Source organism: Peromyscus californicus, unplaced genomic scaffold (genome assembly GCF_007827085.1).
Source record: "Peromyscus californicus insignis strain IS unplaced genomic scaffold, ASM782708v3 Scaffold_18__1_contigs__length_77618521, whole genome shotgun sequence".
NCBI lineage: Eukaryota > Metazoa > Chordata > Mammalia > Rodentia > Cricetidae > Peromyscus > Peromyscus californicus.
In genome coordinates this window covers 56398111-56413349 of record NW_026294480.1, presented here as the reverse complement: position 1 = coordinate 56413349, position 15239 = coordinate 56398111, and the positions used below count along the sequence as shown (strand labels likewise).

At 44.1% G+C, this 15239-nt stretch overlaps 1 protein-coding gene across 6 annotated transcripts in view; it reads left to right on the top strand.

The window, feature by feature from the left end:
- Positions 1-15239, top strand: part of Gfm2 (GTP dependent ribosome recycling factor mitochondrial 2) — a 45824-nt gene that overhangs the window by 23775 nt on the left and 6810 nt on the right. For 4 of the 6 annotated variants that reach the window (XM_052743485.1, XM_052743487.1, XM_052743486.1 and 1 more), the window contains 10 exons: positions 554-702; positions 1977-2117; positions 2201-2300; positions 3870-4059; positions 6456-6532; positions 8347-8485; positions 11564-11743; positions 11988-12103; positions 13574-13756; positions 14337-15221. In XM_052743485.1, coding sequence (XP_052599445.1) covers positions 554-702; positions 1977-2117; positions 2201-2300; positions 3870-4059; positions 6456-6532; positions 8347-8485; positions 11564-11743; positions 11988-12103; positions 13574-13756; positions 14337-14474 — 1413 coding nt within the window. In that variant the 3' untranslated portion in view covers positions 14475-15221. Of the gene's footprint in view, positions 1-553; positions 703-1976; positions 2118-2200; positions 2301-3869; positions 4060-6455; positions 6533-8346; positions 8486-11563; positions 11744-11987; positions 12104-13573; positions 13757-14336; positions 15222-15239 lie in introns of those variants that run through there. The other 2 variants (XR_008219573.1, XM_052743489.1) reach the window with 2 other exon arrangements.

Sequence of the window (15239 nt, the reverse complement as noted above, 5' to 3'; positions counted from 1 at the left end):
AGGTCATGACTCTTAGAGAAGGAGCACCTACCGCCACTTCTAGGCCAGCAGAATTCCTAACTGTATTCTAGACCTTGTCCTTATGCCCACAGGTTAAGTGTGGCTCCCATCATGCATCAAAGAAGCTCCTCTTTGCAGGAACAGACTGCTGCAGAAAACCACAACTGGCCATAGTGCAGAGATCAGCCCCAGTACATACAACCCTTTTTCAGTATTTTCAAGCATCCATTATACCTTAAACTTTTCTATTTTCTGAAGTTTGCTGTGTTTTCAGAAGCCACATTGTAATGCTCATAAAGACTTATTCTAGTGAACCAGAGACAACACCAGACATCCAATATGCTGAGTAGTGACTAATGATATATATATATATATATATATATATATATATATATATATAAATAAATATAAATAAAGCCGTACACAATGATGGAGGTGTGGGGAAGAGTGCTGTTTTATACAGGCGTTCGGGGAAAGCCTCTGACTGAGAGATTCTGACCGGAACTTGTGTACTGTGTACAGATCCGTGTTCATTTTCTGTGTCTACCTTTAGCTACAGACTGCAATCCACAGAGTGACGCTGGCTCAGGCCGCGGTGCCTGTGCTGTGTGGGAGTGCCTTGAAAAACAAGGGCGTTCAGCCCTTGCTGGATGCCGTTACCATGTACTTGCCGTCACCTGAGGAGCGCGAGTATGGGTTTCTGTAAGTATGTGACCAAATACACTAAAGCCATACGGCTGCAGCCATTTCAAGTGGCCATTACAAAAACAGTGGTGGAGACTGTCTCTGTAATGATATAGAGCCATAACAATTGTCACTTGAAAAAGACATTTTGACCCTCTTTTCAAACCTGTCAGAGTTGTAGGTAGAACTACAAAGGTGGTTTTTTCCTGTGTATGTTGGTTCTGCTATCTCTGCTGGGTTTTTGTTTGTTTGTTTTTTGTTTTTGTTTAAGGTTATTACTCATTAGTAGATATGGTTGTATTCATCTAAATTTCAGGATTTTCCTGTGGTAAAACATTCTGTGGCTATAGAGAAAGGTCATTGTTTTCTTCCTGCTGGCTGGCTCTGTACTTGCATAGTAGATCTCTAACATCGGAAGTAGCGTTAAGCAGAAGAGCAGAGAAATGGGTTTTGTGTTAACAAGGACAGTAATCGTTTTTCACATCTCTAAATTGGAAAGGCATCATGTGAAGTGGGTGTGGGCATGGCTTCATGCCATGTAGCCTTGCCCCGGCTAATCCAGGTTACTTAACCTCTGTGTCAATGAAATGTAGGCGATAGAAGCCATTTCCTATGACTTAGAAAAATCCAGTGAGTCACTATTTATTAAGCATAAGGACCAGTGCTGGCATGTAGAAAGTTTCCATATTTATACCTTCAGTGTTAAATTCAGACAAACTAGGACTGAGATTAGAGAAAAGCTATTGTTAGAAGTGCTTAATTTACTCTGAGTCATAGACTTCCTTGAGACTGATGAAAATACCATTTATCTTTGCTCAGAAAAATGCACCTATGCAGAAAACCTGTCAATTTCAGGAAATCTCAAACTTGTACATTTCTTTAAGAATCCCATCTCTGTAAACAAGTCCCCGTTTCTACTGGAGATTGATAGTATTGATAGCTGGACACGGAGTGAAGTGAGAGCCTGTCAGCAGTGGTTAGAAAGAATGTTCATTATCCTGTAGATTCCTTGGTTTTATGACCTTGGAAGGCTTTTCAAGGAGAGAGTGTGTGCAGTGAAGATGTTTGCAAATATGGCAGTACTTGAAAGAGAACCCATCATTTTTCGTTTTAGTTTTGAAGATTTATTGGAAAGACCTCCATTAAGTATTTTGTCAGGGATGGAAGAGAGGGCTGTAGTGGCGTTACTTCCTGGGCTGGTTAGCTCTACCACAGAAACATAAGGTCTGTGGGAGCACCTGGATGGCCTGTGCACACGGCTGGGGGCCTCTAATACCTCCTTTGTCTTGCAGGCAGTGGTATAAAGGTGACTTGTGTGCACTGGCATTTAAAGTGCTGCATGACAAACAGCGAGGACCCCTGGTTTTCCTGCGCATCTACTCGGGCACGCTGACACCCCAGTTGGCCATCCATAACATTAACAGGAACTGCACGTAAGGGGGAGCTTGGGTTGTTTTCTAAAACTGCACTCATTGATTGAAAAGTACTTTACTGATCTAAATCACGGTTTCTATAGGGAGAGAATGAGTCGTCTGCTTCTGCCCTTTGCTGACCAACACGTCGAAATCCCTTCCCTGACGACCGGTAACATCGCTCTGACAGTTGGTCTTAAACAAGTGAGTGACCACGTGGTTCCATAGCAAATCATGTCCATGTGATTTATAAATAGTTTATAATAGCAAAAAATTCACAAATCATCTAAATGTCTGTTATATGAATATGATAGCATATCCATCAATATGGTTGAATGTCATACATTGGCTAGAAAGAAAAGTAGATTGAGAGAAACCCACAGACAGGATGGATTATAGTCAAATGAAGTTCAACTCCAAGTAAAGTCTACTACTTGTTGAAATGTATGTGTCAAGTTTATTTAAAATACTGCTTTATTCACATGGAATCTTTGCCTGTTTATATATGGGGAAGTTGGGGGGTCCTCTCTTTCTCTGTCACTAAGTTGCCCAGGCTTACCTTGAACTTGCTGTCCAGCCCTGGCTGGTCTCAAACTCTCCACCTCCATGCTTGATAAGTGTTTACCTGTGTTGATCATGGCAGAAAGTTTGATCTAACCTTACCACTGATCAGGTAATGATGAAAGACATTTTGCTATCGAGGGCTCTTTAAGGGCCAGGGTTTGGGTTTCTTTTGTTCCCAGTCGGTTCTCAGTCTACAGCTCATCAGTGCTTGCACACAGTAGGTACAGCCTAGCTATTTATGGAGTGAATGGAAGGATCTACTTGGACCCACATCTGGTTTGGGGGGGTTAAAATTCAGGACTTTCTTTTAATTCAGATAGTCAAATGTAGTTTTCTATTAAACTTTGGCATATCTCATATTGGGATAAAAATTGTTACTTTAACCTTTTTAACTCTTCATGATTAACTGCAGGTTTCAGAAATGTTTAGGAGAAAACTTTCATGGTCTGAATTTTTTACCTGGGGTATTTTGGAGAAAGGATTTCTCTGTGCAGCCATGACTGTCCTGGAACTTTCTCCATAGACCAGGCTGGCCTCGAACTCAGTTATCAGCCTGCCTCTGCCTCCGGAGTGCTGGGATTAAAGGTGTGTGCTGCCATGCCTGGCTGAACCTGGCGTTATTAATTTGTCTTCTGTCTTCCTAAAGGCAGGACCTGCTCCTTGTGCATATTTGAAGGAGCACTACAGACATTTGGAGAGTAGTCTACTGAGGGAAACCAGCCCAGCCTTGATAGTCCATACGACTTAGGAATGCATCTTAAGTTGATTTAAAATGCTGCTTTATCCCCATGGAACTTTTACTTGGTGTCTCTGTGTGTGTGTGTTCTGCTTAGTTGGATATTCGAGTTAATAGAGAATTTCCTGTAAAAGAGAAAGCAATTCTTAACTGGTGTTAAAATACTTCCTGAGTTTTACTGAACCCGCCTTGCCATGATGGTGCAGTAGGTATTTTATATATATACATACATGTGTGTGTGTGTGTGTGTGTGTGTGTGTGTGTGTGTATGATTATTTGTTAGAATTTATTACAATGACATTTTAGATAGAGTTCTTACACAAGGTAAATGAGCTTTGCTTATGTAAAGTTGTAAGATTTGTCAATTTATTTCTCTTTAGTTGAATGAGAAGAATGTGCTACACTATGGTTTTGTCTTGTGGTTTTGGGTGGAAGATGAATGCTAGCCAGGAAGCTGTCCCATTTGCTTACAGACTGCCACTGGAGACACCATTGTCTCTTCCAAGTCCAGCGCCTTAGCTGCAGCCCGTCGAGCAGGAAGAGGAGAAGAAAAGAAGCACGGGACAAACAGTGAAGCGGAGAGTCTGCTGCTGGCTGGGGTGGAGATTCCAGAACCTGTTTTCTTCTGTACCATAGAACCGCCATCAGTGGCTAAGCAGCCAGGTACGAACAGTGTCTGTGGGTCAGTCCACTGGTGTCTGTACAATGAGGTCGTCACAGTGAGTCCTCAGCAGACTTCCTGTGTGATAGAGTTACGTTTTACTTGCCCTTGCTGATCAGCATTTCTTGTGGTTTGGTCTGGGGTTTTACCTAAGTCGCTTTGATTTTTACAAAATCAAAGGTATATCTTAGCCATTTTTCTACTTTGATATTCTTCTCATTCTTGTAATGCGTTTGTTTGTTTCTTTGTTGTTGTGTTGGTTTTTTTGTTTTTGTTTTTTTTGATACAGTGTTTCTCTGTGTAGCCCTGGCTATCCTGGAACTCATTCTGTAGACCAGAGATCCACCTGCCTCAGCCTAAAGGCGTTCACCACCACCACTGGCCTTGTAATGCTTTTGATGGGAGTCCAGGCAATTGACCCTACCCTGCCCAGCCCTCCTCGTGTGTTAGATTAGTTAGGACATGAACTGTAACCGATTCACTTCTTTGCATCTAGAGCATCAACCCGTTCTGATTCCCTGAGGATGGCTCGCCATTTTGCATCGTGGTTTCTCTTCTTTCACCTAGTCTTGCTTACACTGTAACGGTTCTCCCTGAACTTGTCTTACACTGTAATGGTTTCCGCTGAACTTGTCTGTCTTTAAAACTCTCTCGGTCTCAGCTCAAACTTCAACGCTTTATAGGACTCTCAATGAATTCTCAATTATGAAGACCACCTAAGGACAAACTTTATAGTTTTCTTTAATCCCCTTAAGAACAAGTTGGACTCATAGATTACAGCAGAACAAGAGCGATCTTTATTTCCCCTCCACATCTCCTAAGAGGTAGTGTGCAAGAACATCTCTAGCCAGGTGGGGTTGTAGTTCTTCATCTACCCGGCTGGAGTGCACATGAAAGAAATCAGAGTGCAGATGTAAGGCCCTGAGTAATGAAAGAAGCTAGGTCTTTTCTTGTCCAGTTGCTGAAGGAACAGTGTTTAATGAAAGGCAGATGTGGCAGGGGCTGGAACAGTGGCTCCTTGGCTAAGAACACCTGCTCTTTCAGAGGTCCTGAGCTCAGTTCCCAGCACACACACAGCTGCTCGCAGCTGCCAGTAACTCAAGTTCCAAGGATCTGATGCTCTTCTGGTTCCTCGGTGCCAGCCAGTTATTGGTGTATGTATACACTCAGGCACTCATCCATAACACATAAAAGAAAAGATGTAGCAAAATCCCCAATCTGAAATGCATGAAATTTGAACATTTTTCATCTCAAGTATTTCAGATAAGAGATACTCAGTTTTTATTATCATTTCAACATGAAGTAATATAAAAAGTATTAATGAGATCAAGAGAGATTGCTCAGTGGTTAAGAGTACCAGCTGCTCTGGCAGAGGACTGGGTTGGGTTCCCAGCATCCAGTGCTGGATCATGGTGGCTAGCAACCATCTGTAACTCAATTTCCAGAGAATCTGGCACCTTCTTCTGGCCTCCAAGGACATGAGCATGAATGGTGCCCAGACATACAAGAAGTCAAAGTAGTCATACACATAAATCTTTTTAATGTACTATTTTTTATATTAAGTCTTTGAAATCTGGTGTGCATTTTACATTTATAGTACCTATTAATTCAGACCAGTAATACTTAAAATGGCTACTATTAGACAGCCCAGCTCTAGAAAGCCTGGTTTATATGCCTAAGAACAATTCGAATGAATACAGTTGATAAAGGATTAGCTTTTTAATCTGTGGGTCAGCGCCTTTCTTCAGCTGCACTTTTCAGTCCGCAGATCTTTTATAAAGAAGGCAAGCATATTTATCAGCTGAGTTTACTGTTGCCTTACTCCACATAGCACATTTCACACAGTGATTCATGTTCATTTCTCCTGTAGTTGAGAATTCACCTTGGAGTGTCAGATGTGATTGTATCTTCCCTTTGCTGGCTCATCACCGTAGCCAGTGTTTATGAAGGCGTGTGTGTGTGTGTGTGTGTGTATGTGTGTGTGTGGTCAGCTCCCAGACTTGTCTTTATGAAATAGAAGCAGATGAGGTCACTGGCCCTTTTTAAGCCCTCCAGTGGCTTCCCAGTACAAAGCCAAACTTGTCGGCATGGCCTGTTAGACAGAGCATGCCCCCCTGCCTGGCGTCTCCTCCTCACCTAACGCTTCTCTTCATTGGCTGGCGTCTGGCTGCCGCTTTACCCAGCTCACCGTGGAGACGCTTGCGCATCACTCACTCTTAAGCACCTCTCTTTGGAATTGTGTCTTACCTTGTTTTAGTCTCTGCATTTATGGCTTTTTGAAATTTTCTTTTTTAAATCAATGCACCTGCTTGTTAATCTATACTCCCCACTTCAGATTCATTGTTAATTTACTTAGAAATGAAGTGAAGATAACAATAGGTATTGTTTAATCACTCAGATTTGGAACATGCCTTGGAACGCCTTCAACGTGAAGATCCCAGTTTGAAAGTGAGGCTTGATCCTGACTCTGGACAAGTACGTATATTATTATGCAGCCCTAGGAGGGAGAGAAGGAAGGAAGTGGGACATGTATATATACTACTCTATGCTCCTGAAAGAAAAAGCTCGGATTCATAATTTAGGTTTCTCTTTATGTATATTGTCATTCTAAATAAACATTCTCTTCAATTCTCTAAAATAATTACATTTCACATATCACTCCCCATCAATTTTGAATTTCTATAATATGGGCTTTTGTGAAGTTTTGAAATAAGGGTCAATTCTTGTGTCTTTTACCCTGATGCTTATAGAAGCCAATTTCTCTGTTATATTATGCATGTTCAAACTAGCCTAGGGGTTGTCACTGCCTACAACATTTAGGAACTGTGTATGTGGCTGGGAGGTTTTAGAGGGAAGTTATTTACCCTGTTCTCAAGGTGTTGTCTTCAGCATAGTTTCAAACAGTTGTCTGCTTTTTCATTAAGATAAGGATTTTAGGGCTGGAGAGATGGCTCAGAGGTTAAGAGCACTGGCTGCTCTTCCAGAGGTCGTGAGTTCAATTCCCAGTACCCACATGGTGGCTCACAACCTTTTGTAATGAGATCTGGTGCCCTCTTCTGGCATACAGGCAGAACACTGTATACATAATAAATAAATATTAAAAAAATAAAAAAAAAAGAAAAGAAAAGGATTTTAGCTGGGTATAGTGCATGCCCTTAATCCTAGCACTTGAGAGGCAGAGGCAAGTGGATCTCTGAGTTCTAGGACAGCCTGGTCTACAAAGTGAGTTCCAGGATAGCCAGGGCTATATAACAAGACCCTGGCTCAAAAATACCCCCCCCCACCCCCACCCCCACCCCCCCCACCCCACCCCCACCCCCCCCCACCCCCCGGTAAAAAGGGTTTTACCACCAGGTCTTTGGTGGCTCATGCCCGTGGTTCCACTCCTTGAGAGGCTGAGGGAGTAGGATTGCTGCAAGTTTAAGGTGAACCTGGAGAGCACACAAGTAAAACCCTGTCAAAAGAGCAAACCGGGACTGGAGAGATGGCTCAGTGGTTAAAGGCCCTTGGCTGCTCTTCTAGAGCACCTGGATTCAGTTCCCAGCCCGCATGGTGATTTGCAACCATCTGTAACTCCAGTTCCAGGGAATCCAGTGCTCTGTTCTGGCTCAGCAGGCACCAGGCATGCCAGCGGGTACAGACATACATGCAGGCAAAATATCCATACACATGGAAAATAAAAAACTAGGGCCAAGGAGAAGCCTCAGTGAGTAAAGGCGCTGACTGCACAGGCCTGATGACCTGGATTGGATCCTGGGATCCAAATAAGTTCTTCTCTGACCTCTACACATGCCTCTCCTCTACATCACACAAACATACCACACATACAATAGTAAAGAACAAATAAATAACAACAAACTGCATACAAAGAAAGAAGATAAAAAGCATTATCCAGAAAGAACATGGATTGGACTCCTGTTGCATTGGCCAGAATTTGATACAGGGATCAGGTACCTTGATGCCACGTAACTCACCCAGTCGGTAATCAAACTGTCATAAAAGGACACTAAAATTGATTTATTATCCTAGCCAGAGAAGTCAGTAATATTTTCCTATAGGGGTCCCCAGAAAGTCTTCAAAAGAAATTCAGTTGTAATTATAGAAAATTACTTAAATATGTGAACATCATTACTTTTTTTTTTTTTTTTTTTTTTTTTGGTTTTTTTTTTTGAGACAGCGTTTCTCTGTGTAGCTTTGCGCCTTTCCTGGAACTCGCTTTTTATAATATTTAAAAAAAAAATTTTCCTGTATATAGTATTTTGTTTTATTTTTTTCCCTTTTATAAACAGACGGTCCTGTGTGGTATGGGGGAGTTACATATTGAAATTATTCATGACCGAATCAAGAGGGAGTATGGCCTAGAGACCTATCTAGGGCCTCTGCAGGTGGCATACCGGGAAACCATCTTAAACTCAGTTCGTGCCACAGGTAAAAAATAAAACATTTGGACATTCTGGGTTTGTTCAGTGTTTAGTTGTGTAAATAGGGGGTCACAGTTTCTAGTGTCTACCACAGTTTTACTGTGTCAATTTAAAAAAAAATTTTTGATAAACATAGAAGGCCTAGAGCTGTTACTACCTACTCATCAGACAAACGCGTTTTCCAGTGGCTCTGGGACAGGATAAGGCAGCGAAGTAGGTGGCTTGTTCCACTTGGTACTCACCACTGAAATGAGTATGAGAATTTGAAGTCAGTGGATTATATTTATTTTGTAAAATGAGTGCTGATAGCATTCTAGAGAAAGTGCAGTTTGTATGTTTCTGTCCTGATGTAAGTGCTCGGGTTTTCTGTATTTGGTTCCCTTAAGCAAAGTAACAGTGAGCACTATTTACCCCAAAGTGAACTGTGCATGGACCAGAAATGCTTATGATAATGAAGTACCCGTAAGCACACCCAAAATTTGTTGAGTCTGGGTGACCACATTTCGGTGAAACCTGGAAAATTAGCCAAGTATAAACACAGCTACACAGGAGCTCTGTTTCTGCATTGTACATCTGCAACAATAAAAATCAAGGTAAATATGAATAATACTCTCCTTTAAATTAATGCCGGAGCTGGTTGGCATGAAACTCTGGAGTTTTAAAGGAAAAGGAACCGAGAGTCTGGGAAAGTAAGTGACCTCTGCAGCCATCAGCTGGGGGACTCAGCTGTCCTCTCTGTCCCAGCACTGGAGGCCACTTCTCCACAAAAGCAGGCAGTAGCGGCTGGGGGCAAGTACCAGAGCTCGTAATTGTAAGCTTCTAATACAGGTTTGTGAGCCGAAATTCACAGAACCTGTTTGGCCCGAGAAACTTTAAGAAGGATTTCATGTTGGTTACTCATGAGTAGGTAGCACCCTGAGGAAGCTGAAGGAAGCAGAAGGCCTCCAGAGAGAGGTATTTCAACTCAGGCCTCAAGGGTGTCTCTCAGTAAGGTACTATACAAAAGAGAAAATAAATGCTTTAAAAAGGGAAAGAAGCCGGGCGGTGGTGGTGCATGCCTTTAATCCCAGGCACTGGGGAGGCAGAGGCAGAGGCAGGCGGATCTTTGTGAGTTCGAGGCCAGCCTGGGCTACCAAGTGAGTTCCAGGAAAGGCGCAAAGCTACACAGAGAAACCCTGTCTTGAAAAAACCAAAAAAAAAGGGGGGGGGGGGGTTACGGGCGGGTGGGGAAGGTCCCAAGATTACAGGAACCAACTTGCCAGCTTGAAAAATATGTTCATGTCAAATATGGAGTCCTTAACCACCAGGGGAGAAGGTGAAGTGCAGCAATTGCACACTGTTGGGGAATGGTGTGAATTCACAAGTATCTGAGGCCAGTAACGGGGGAGTGTGAAGTGCCTGCTGATAGGTCAAGGAGCATGGCTGGGAGGGGAACAGCCTGGGAGAAATGGACGTGGCAGAAGTGAGCACTGTGCAAGGGATGCATGCAGGTGAGGACACTAGACAGTCATGGCAGAAGTGAGCACTGTGCAAGGGATGCGTGCAGGTGAGGACACTAGACAGTCATGGCAGAAGTGAACAGATGTGCACAGGGATGCGTGCAGATGACACTAGACAGTCGTGGGAGAAGTGAACAGATGTGCACAGGGATGCGTGCAGACGACACTAGACAGTCGTGGGAGAAGTGAACAGCTGTGCACAGGGATGCGTGCAGACGACACTAGACAGTCGTGGGAGAAGTGAACAGCTGTGCACAGGGATGCGTGCAGACGACACTAGACAGTCGTGGGAGAAGTGAACAGCTGTGCACAGGGATGCGTGCAGACGACACTAGACAGTCTTGGGAATGGTTGTGGATGACTAGTGCTCCAGAAAGTAGGTACCGGCAAGTTGTTTCTTTAGAAATTCCAGGTTTCGTGTTTATTTTATTTTTAGCGTATGTATTCTTTCTTGGATATTTCATAATAGTGAGCTCAAAAGGAATCTTAAAGGCGCAGTTTCTGCTTTCGAACCTGGGATATGAGTCGCTGCATTACATTGCTACTCCCACGAATGTAGCAGTTTTGTTTCAGTAGAATGCTGGTAGCAGCTGTTGGTAACAAAGCTGTGAGAGCGTGGACATAGCTCAGTGGTAGAGCAAGGCCTCTGGGTTCAATCCCCAGCACTTAAGGTCCAGCCTAGCATTAAAGGTGGCTCACGCCTTGATGCCAGCACTCGAGAGGCAGAGGCAGGCGGATCTCTGTGAGTTCAAGGCCAGCCTGGGCTACAGAGTGAGATCCAGGACAGTCAGAGCTACATAGTGTGAGACACTGTCTCAAGAAAAGAAAAAAAGTAGATTAAAAAACAAAACAAAACACCAAGGAAAATTGTTTAGCTATGTTTCAAGAAAGTTTTTGGGGAAAGAAGTATTAAATGTTGCTGAAAGAATATATGAATTTTTGTATGTTTATTTGTTTTTCGAGACAGGGTTCTCTGTGTAGTTTTGGTGCCTGTCCTGGATCTCACTCTGTAGCCCAGGCTGACCTTGAACTCACCGAGATCTGCCTGCCTCTGCCTCCTGAGTGCTGGGATTAAAGGAGTGCGCCACCACCGCCTGGCTAGAATATATGAAATTTAATAATTTGAAAATTGGCAGAGGAAGAAGTTTTATAGTTTTTATGAGCAGCTTTTTGTACTCTCTAGATGTTTTATGATCTGAGTGTTCCCTTTTTTTCAAGCTCTGGTCATTTATTCTAGTGCGAGTGTGCCCGTGTGTGTGACAGGGTTTCTCTGTGTAGCCCTAGCTGTTCTGGAACTCACTTTGTAGGCCAGGCTGGCCTCGAACTCACAGAGGTTCGCCTGCCTCTACCTCCCGAGTGCTGGGATTAAAGGCGTGCGCCACTAGCACTGGGCCATTTATTTGATACTCTTAAAGACTTATTGAGTGGACTCAGACTTAGAAGCAGGCAGTTTCAGCGAGGGCAACCTATATCCCTTGGCGGTCTGTTCCTGGCACCTTTCTTTGGCTCCCTTCATTTTTTGGCCAAAAGTTTAGCATTGTCTGCATCTCTTTATTTTTCACGCATTTCTATGTGTTTCTTTTCAGATACCCTGGACAGGACTTTAGGAGACAAGCGGCACTTTGTGAGCGCAGAACTGGAAGCCCGGCCAGTGGAGGCAGCAGCTGGCATGGCCGTGATTGAGTATGCTGACTGTGTCAGTGAAGGCCTAGTGCAGGCCTCCCGTGAGGCCATTGAAAATGCAGTCCACAGTGCATGCCTCCAGGGTAAGGGAAGCAAATGAGCGCACTCTCCCCCAGACTACTTAATCCTTTTTTCTCATCCTCTAGTCTGAGCCGCTTTCCTGTACATAGTAGCATCCTCTACCTCAGCGTTCCACTGCTAGCCTCCTGATTCTTCCATGTTTTAGAGATGTTTCAGTGTGTCGTGTTTCTTTGTATTTCAGGTGTGTTTTTGTTGCATTATTCTGTGGCTGTATTGTTTATATTACTCTGCTTTCCCCTTACTCAGGACCTTTACTTGGCTCCCCAGTTCATGATGTGGCAATAAAGTTGCACTCATTGACGATTCACCCCGGTACCTCGACAACTATGGTTAATGCCTGTATCTCAAGATGCGTCCAGAAGGTAGAGAGCAGTCTTCATGCTTGCGCTCTGAGGGAATGCACTGAGTGTAGCACCACAGGTTCTACAGGCGGCTGTGCTGACAGAGCTTGACCTTAGGATCTTGCCGCCATGGGGTCACCAAGATGGCTGCCGAGTCTGGGTCTTAGTTTAATCCCCAGGACCCATATAATAGAAGGGAGACCTGACTCCTGGAAGTCGTCCGCTGCCCTCCACATACGCACTGTGGTGCTCATGAGCACATGCTACACACACCAATAAATGTAATTTTAAAATTTTTAAACTGGTTCTTGCATAGGGAATCTTTGACCTCTTAAACCAAGTTTTCATTTGAAAGATTTTAGAGATTACTGGTCACACAGATTGCTATTAAAACATCCTGGTTTTAGCAAAAGGTCTACACTTCCCCCTTTCCAAACACACAGCCATTAGCTGCAGGCATGGTGGGTTTAAATGGACAGGTCTGGGGTTAGCTTGACACTGGGCTTTAATGTAAATGACAATGAAAATGTAATGATCAATTCCAATTTTTGAGTTTGTTCAAATAAGATTGCTTTCATTAAGCAGCCAGATCAGTCCCATTGAGAAACAGATTTGGGCCAAGCATCTTCCCTCTCAGAGTATCAAGCATGTGGTCACCTGAGGAGATGTCGTCGAGTCTGCTTCTTGCTTCAGTCCCCCACCAGAGCTAACAACTCCCACGCTCGTCTCCCAGTGTGGGAGCACCCTAACTTAGCGCTGGAAAGTAAAGGGAGCTCAGCAGGGAAAACTCTGCCCTGTCGTAAGGAGTCTGAACAAGTGACTGAAGTACAGGCAGAGCACAGAAGTGACGGCATGGGAAAGGCAGTCTAGGACAGACAGGAAGTACCTAGGTCTGAATCAGGACACCAGCAATAGGCACGGAGATATTGGTGTTTGCTGAAAAGAGGAAATCAAAGGAGTACATGCAAGTGAGCTGCTAATGCCATCTGTAGAAATAAGAAACTGCTGGGCTTAGTTTGGGGCACACTGGGGAGCCGCAGAATAGGCCAGTGGGGGGCAAGGGTGGAGCCCTCCGAGATTGCTGTTGGCTTGAAGCTCTGCACTGGGTAATGTTCGGAAGACTGAGAAGGATGGCAGGCGGGTCTGGGAGTGCTGCTCTTGATTACAGAGTCCAGCCCCACTTCCCTTAACTTTGACCTTTCCCACAGTCACCTTGAAAACATTTTCAGCTTCCTTTCGCGGCCTTTGAAGTCTAAGATTGTAAACTGTGTGTTAGACAGAAAGGGTTGGTTTATAGAGAATGTTTCTGTTGTCCTGACTGTTGCCCTCTCCAGCATGTGACCACTACTATGTATAATCAGGTATTAAAAGCAAGTCTGAGGCTACCAGAGCCCTAGGCTCAAGAATATAGGAAATAGTTCAGTTTTTCAGTTTTTATGTAACTTCCTTTTACTTGAATAGAAATTTGTTCAACTTATGAAATCCCTTCAGGCCCTAAAGAAAGCGGACAAGCAGGTGCTGGAGCCACTGATGAGTCTGGAGGTCACAGTGACTAGAGATTACCTCAGCCCTGTCCTGGCAGATTTGGCACAAAGAAGAGGGAACGTTCAGGAAATTCAGACTCGCCAGGACAACAGAGTTGTTATAGGATTTGTTCCTTTAGCGGAAACTATGGTAAGTTCTTTGCGTTTGAACTGTACATATTGTTTAATGTGGAGATCTGAGTACAACTAGGTTGTCACTCACACCTGCGGGCTTTAGAGAATGTCAACATCTAAAGTGTCAACCATCGGGAATGACAGGACTTTGGCCTTCAGTGGTGGGTGAGCGCTCAGGAACACAGCACTTCAGACAGGTTACTCCCACCTTAGGACCACAGAGATGACGGCATACTGTACCAAAATTGGCCAGCCGGAATGACCATTTCCCCTTTCTGCCGTAGTTTTGAAGCCAGCACCATTCTCCTCCCCAGCCAGGCACTTCTGCTCCTAGGATAGGCATCAGGGGTACCCACCCCTAGGGAGGAAGGCCAGAGTCAGAGTACCAAATTCCTGAGCCTCCAAATGGATGCACAACTGACTTACCCAGGCTGGTTTTCCTGTTTGCTATAGGATTTCCTTTTCTTCCTCTTTTTTCTGAAAAGATCTAACTGGAGGCAGTGGTATGACTCTGTTGTGGTTGAAAGACATTCAGCAGGAAAAGAAACTTAAGGCCTAAGTTAAATGCAGTAACAAACTGAAATTCTTTTCATTAGGGATATTCAACTGTGCTTCGAACGCTGACATCAGGCTCAGCTACTTTTGCCTTAGAATTCTCTACGTATCAAGCCATGAGTCCTCAAGACCAAAGTACTCTGCTCAACCAGAGGAGTGGTTTGGCCCAAGTGCTTTAGGTCCTTGGAAATGTCCGGAAAAGCACTTACCTGCTCCATTCCCAGTGAGAACGGATGCTGTTTCATTCAGTGGCCGGTAAATTACTGCTTCGGGATATGGAAAGAACTCAACAAAAGATGTAGATCATGGCGTTGGTGCTGCCGTTCTAACACTCGGTGGGATGTGCTTGGCTATCAGTGCACCGCAACTGTGTGCCCTGGTTGGATCTCCTACTTCTCTGTTGCTGTGACAAAATGACCTGACCAAGGCAGCTTATAAAAGAGTTTGTTTGGGCTCAAGGTTCCAAAGGAGAGTCCATAATTGCAGGAACAGCAGGAAGCTGAGAAAGCCCATCTGAAACCTCAACCACAGAGCAGAGAGTGCAAACTCCAAGTAGGGCCAGCAGTGAGCTCTAAGTCCACCCAGTGATGAACTTCCTAAACCTCCCCAAATAGCACCACCCACTGGGAACCGTGTGTCCAAAGGCCTGGGCCTGTGAGGACCATGCTCATTTAAATTTTTCTTTTTACATGTTTTCCTTTGAATGTTTTGCCTACATACATGTCTGTGCAGTGTGTGTGCCTGGTGCCTGTGGAGGTCAGAAGTGGATGTTCATCCCTTGAAACTGGAGTTATGGATGATTGTGAACCACCATGTAGATTCAGGAACTGAACTCAGGCCTCTGTAAGGGTAGCAAGTGCTCTTAAATGCTGAGCCTTCTTTCCAGCCCACCGTTTCTCAATTAAACCATCACAGCGATGAAGGCATTCGTGCAGCCCTTTGGA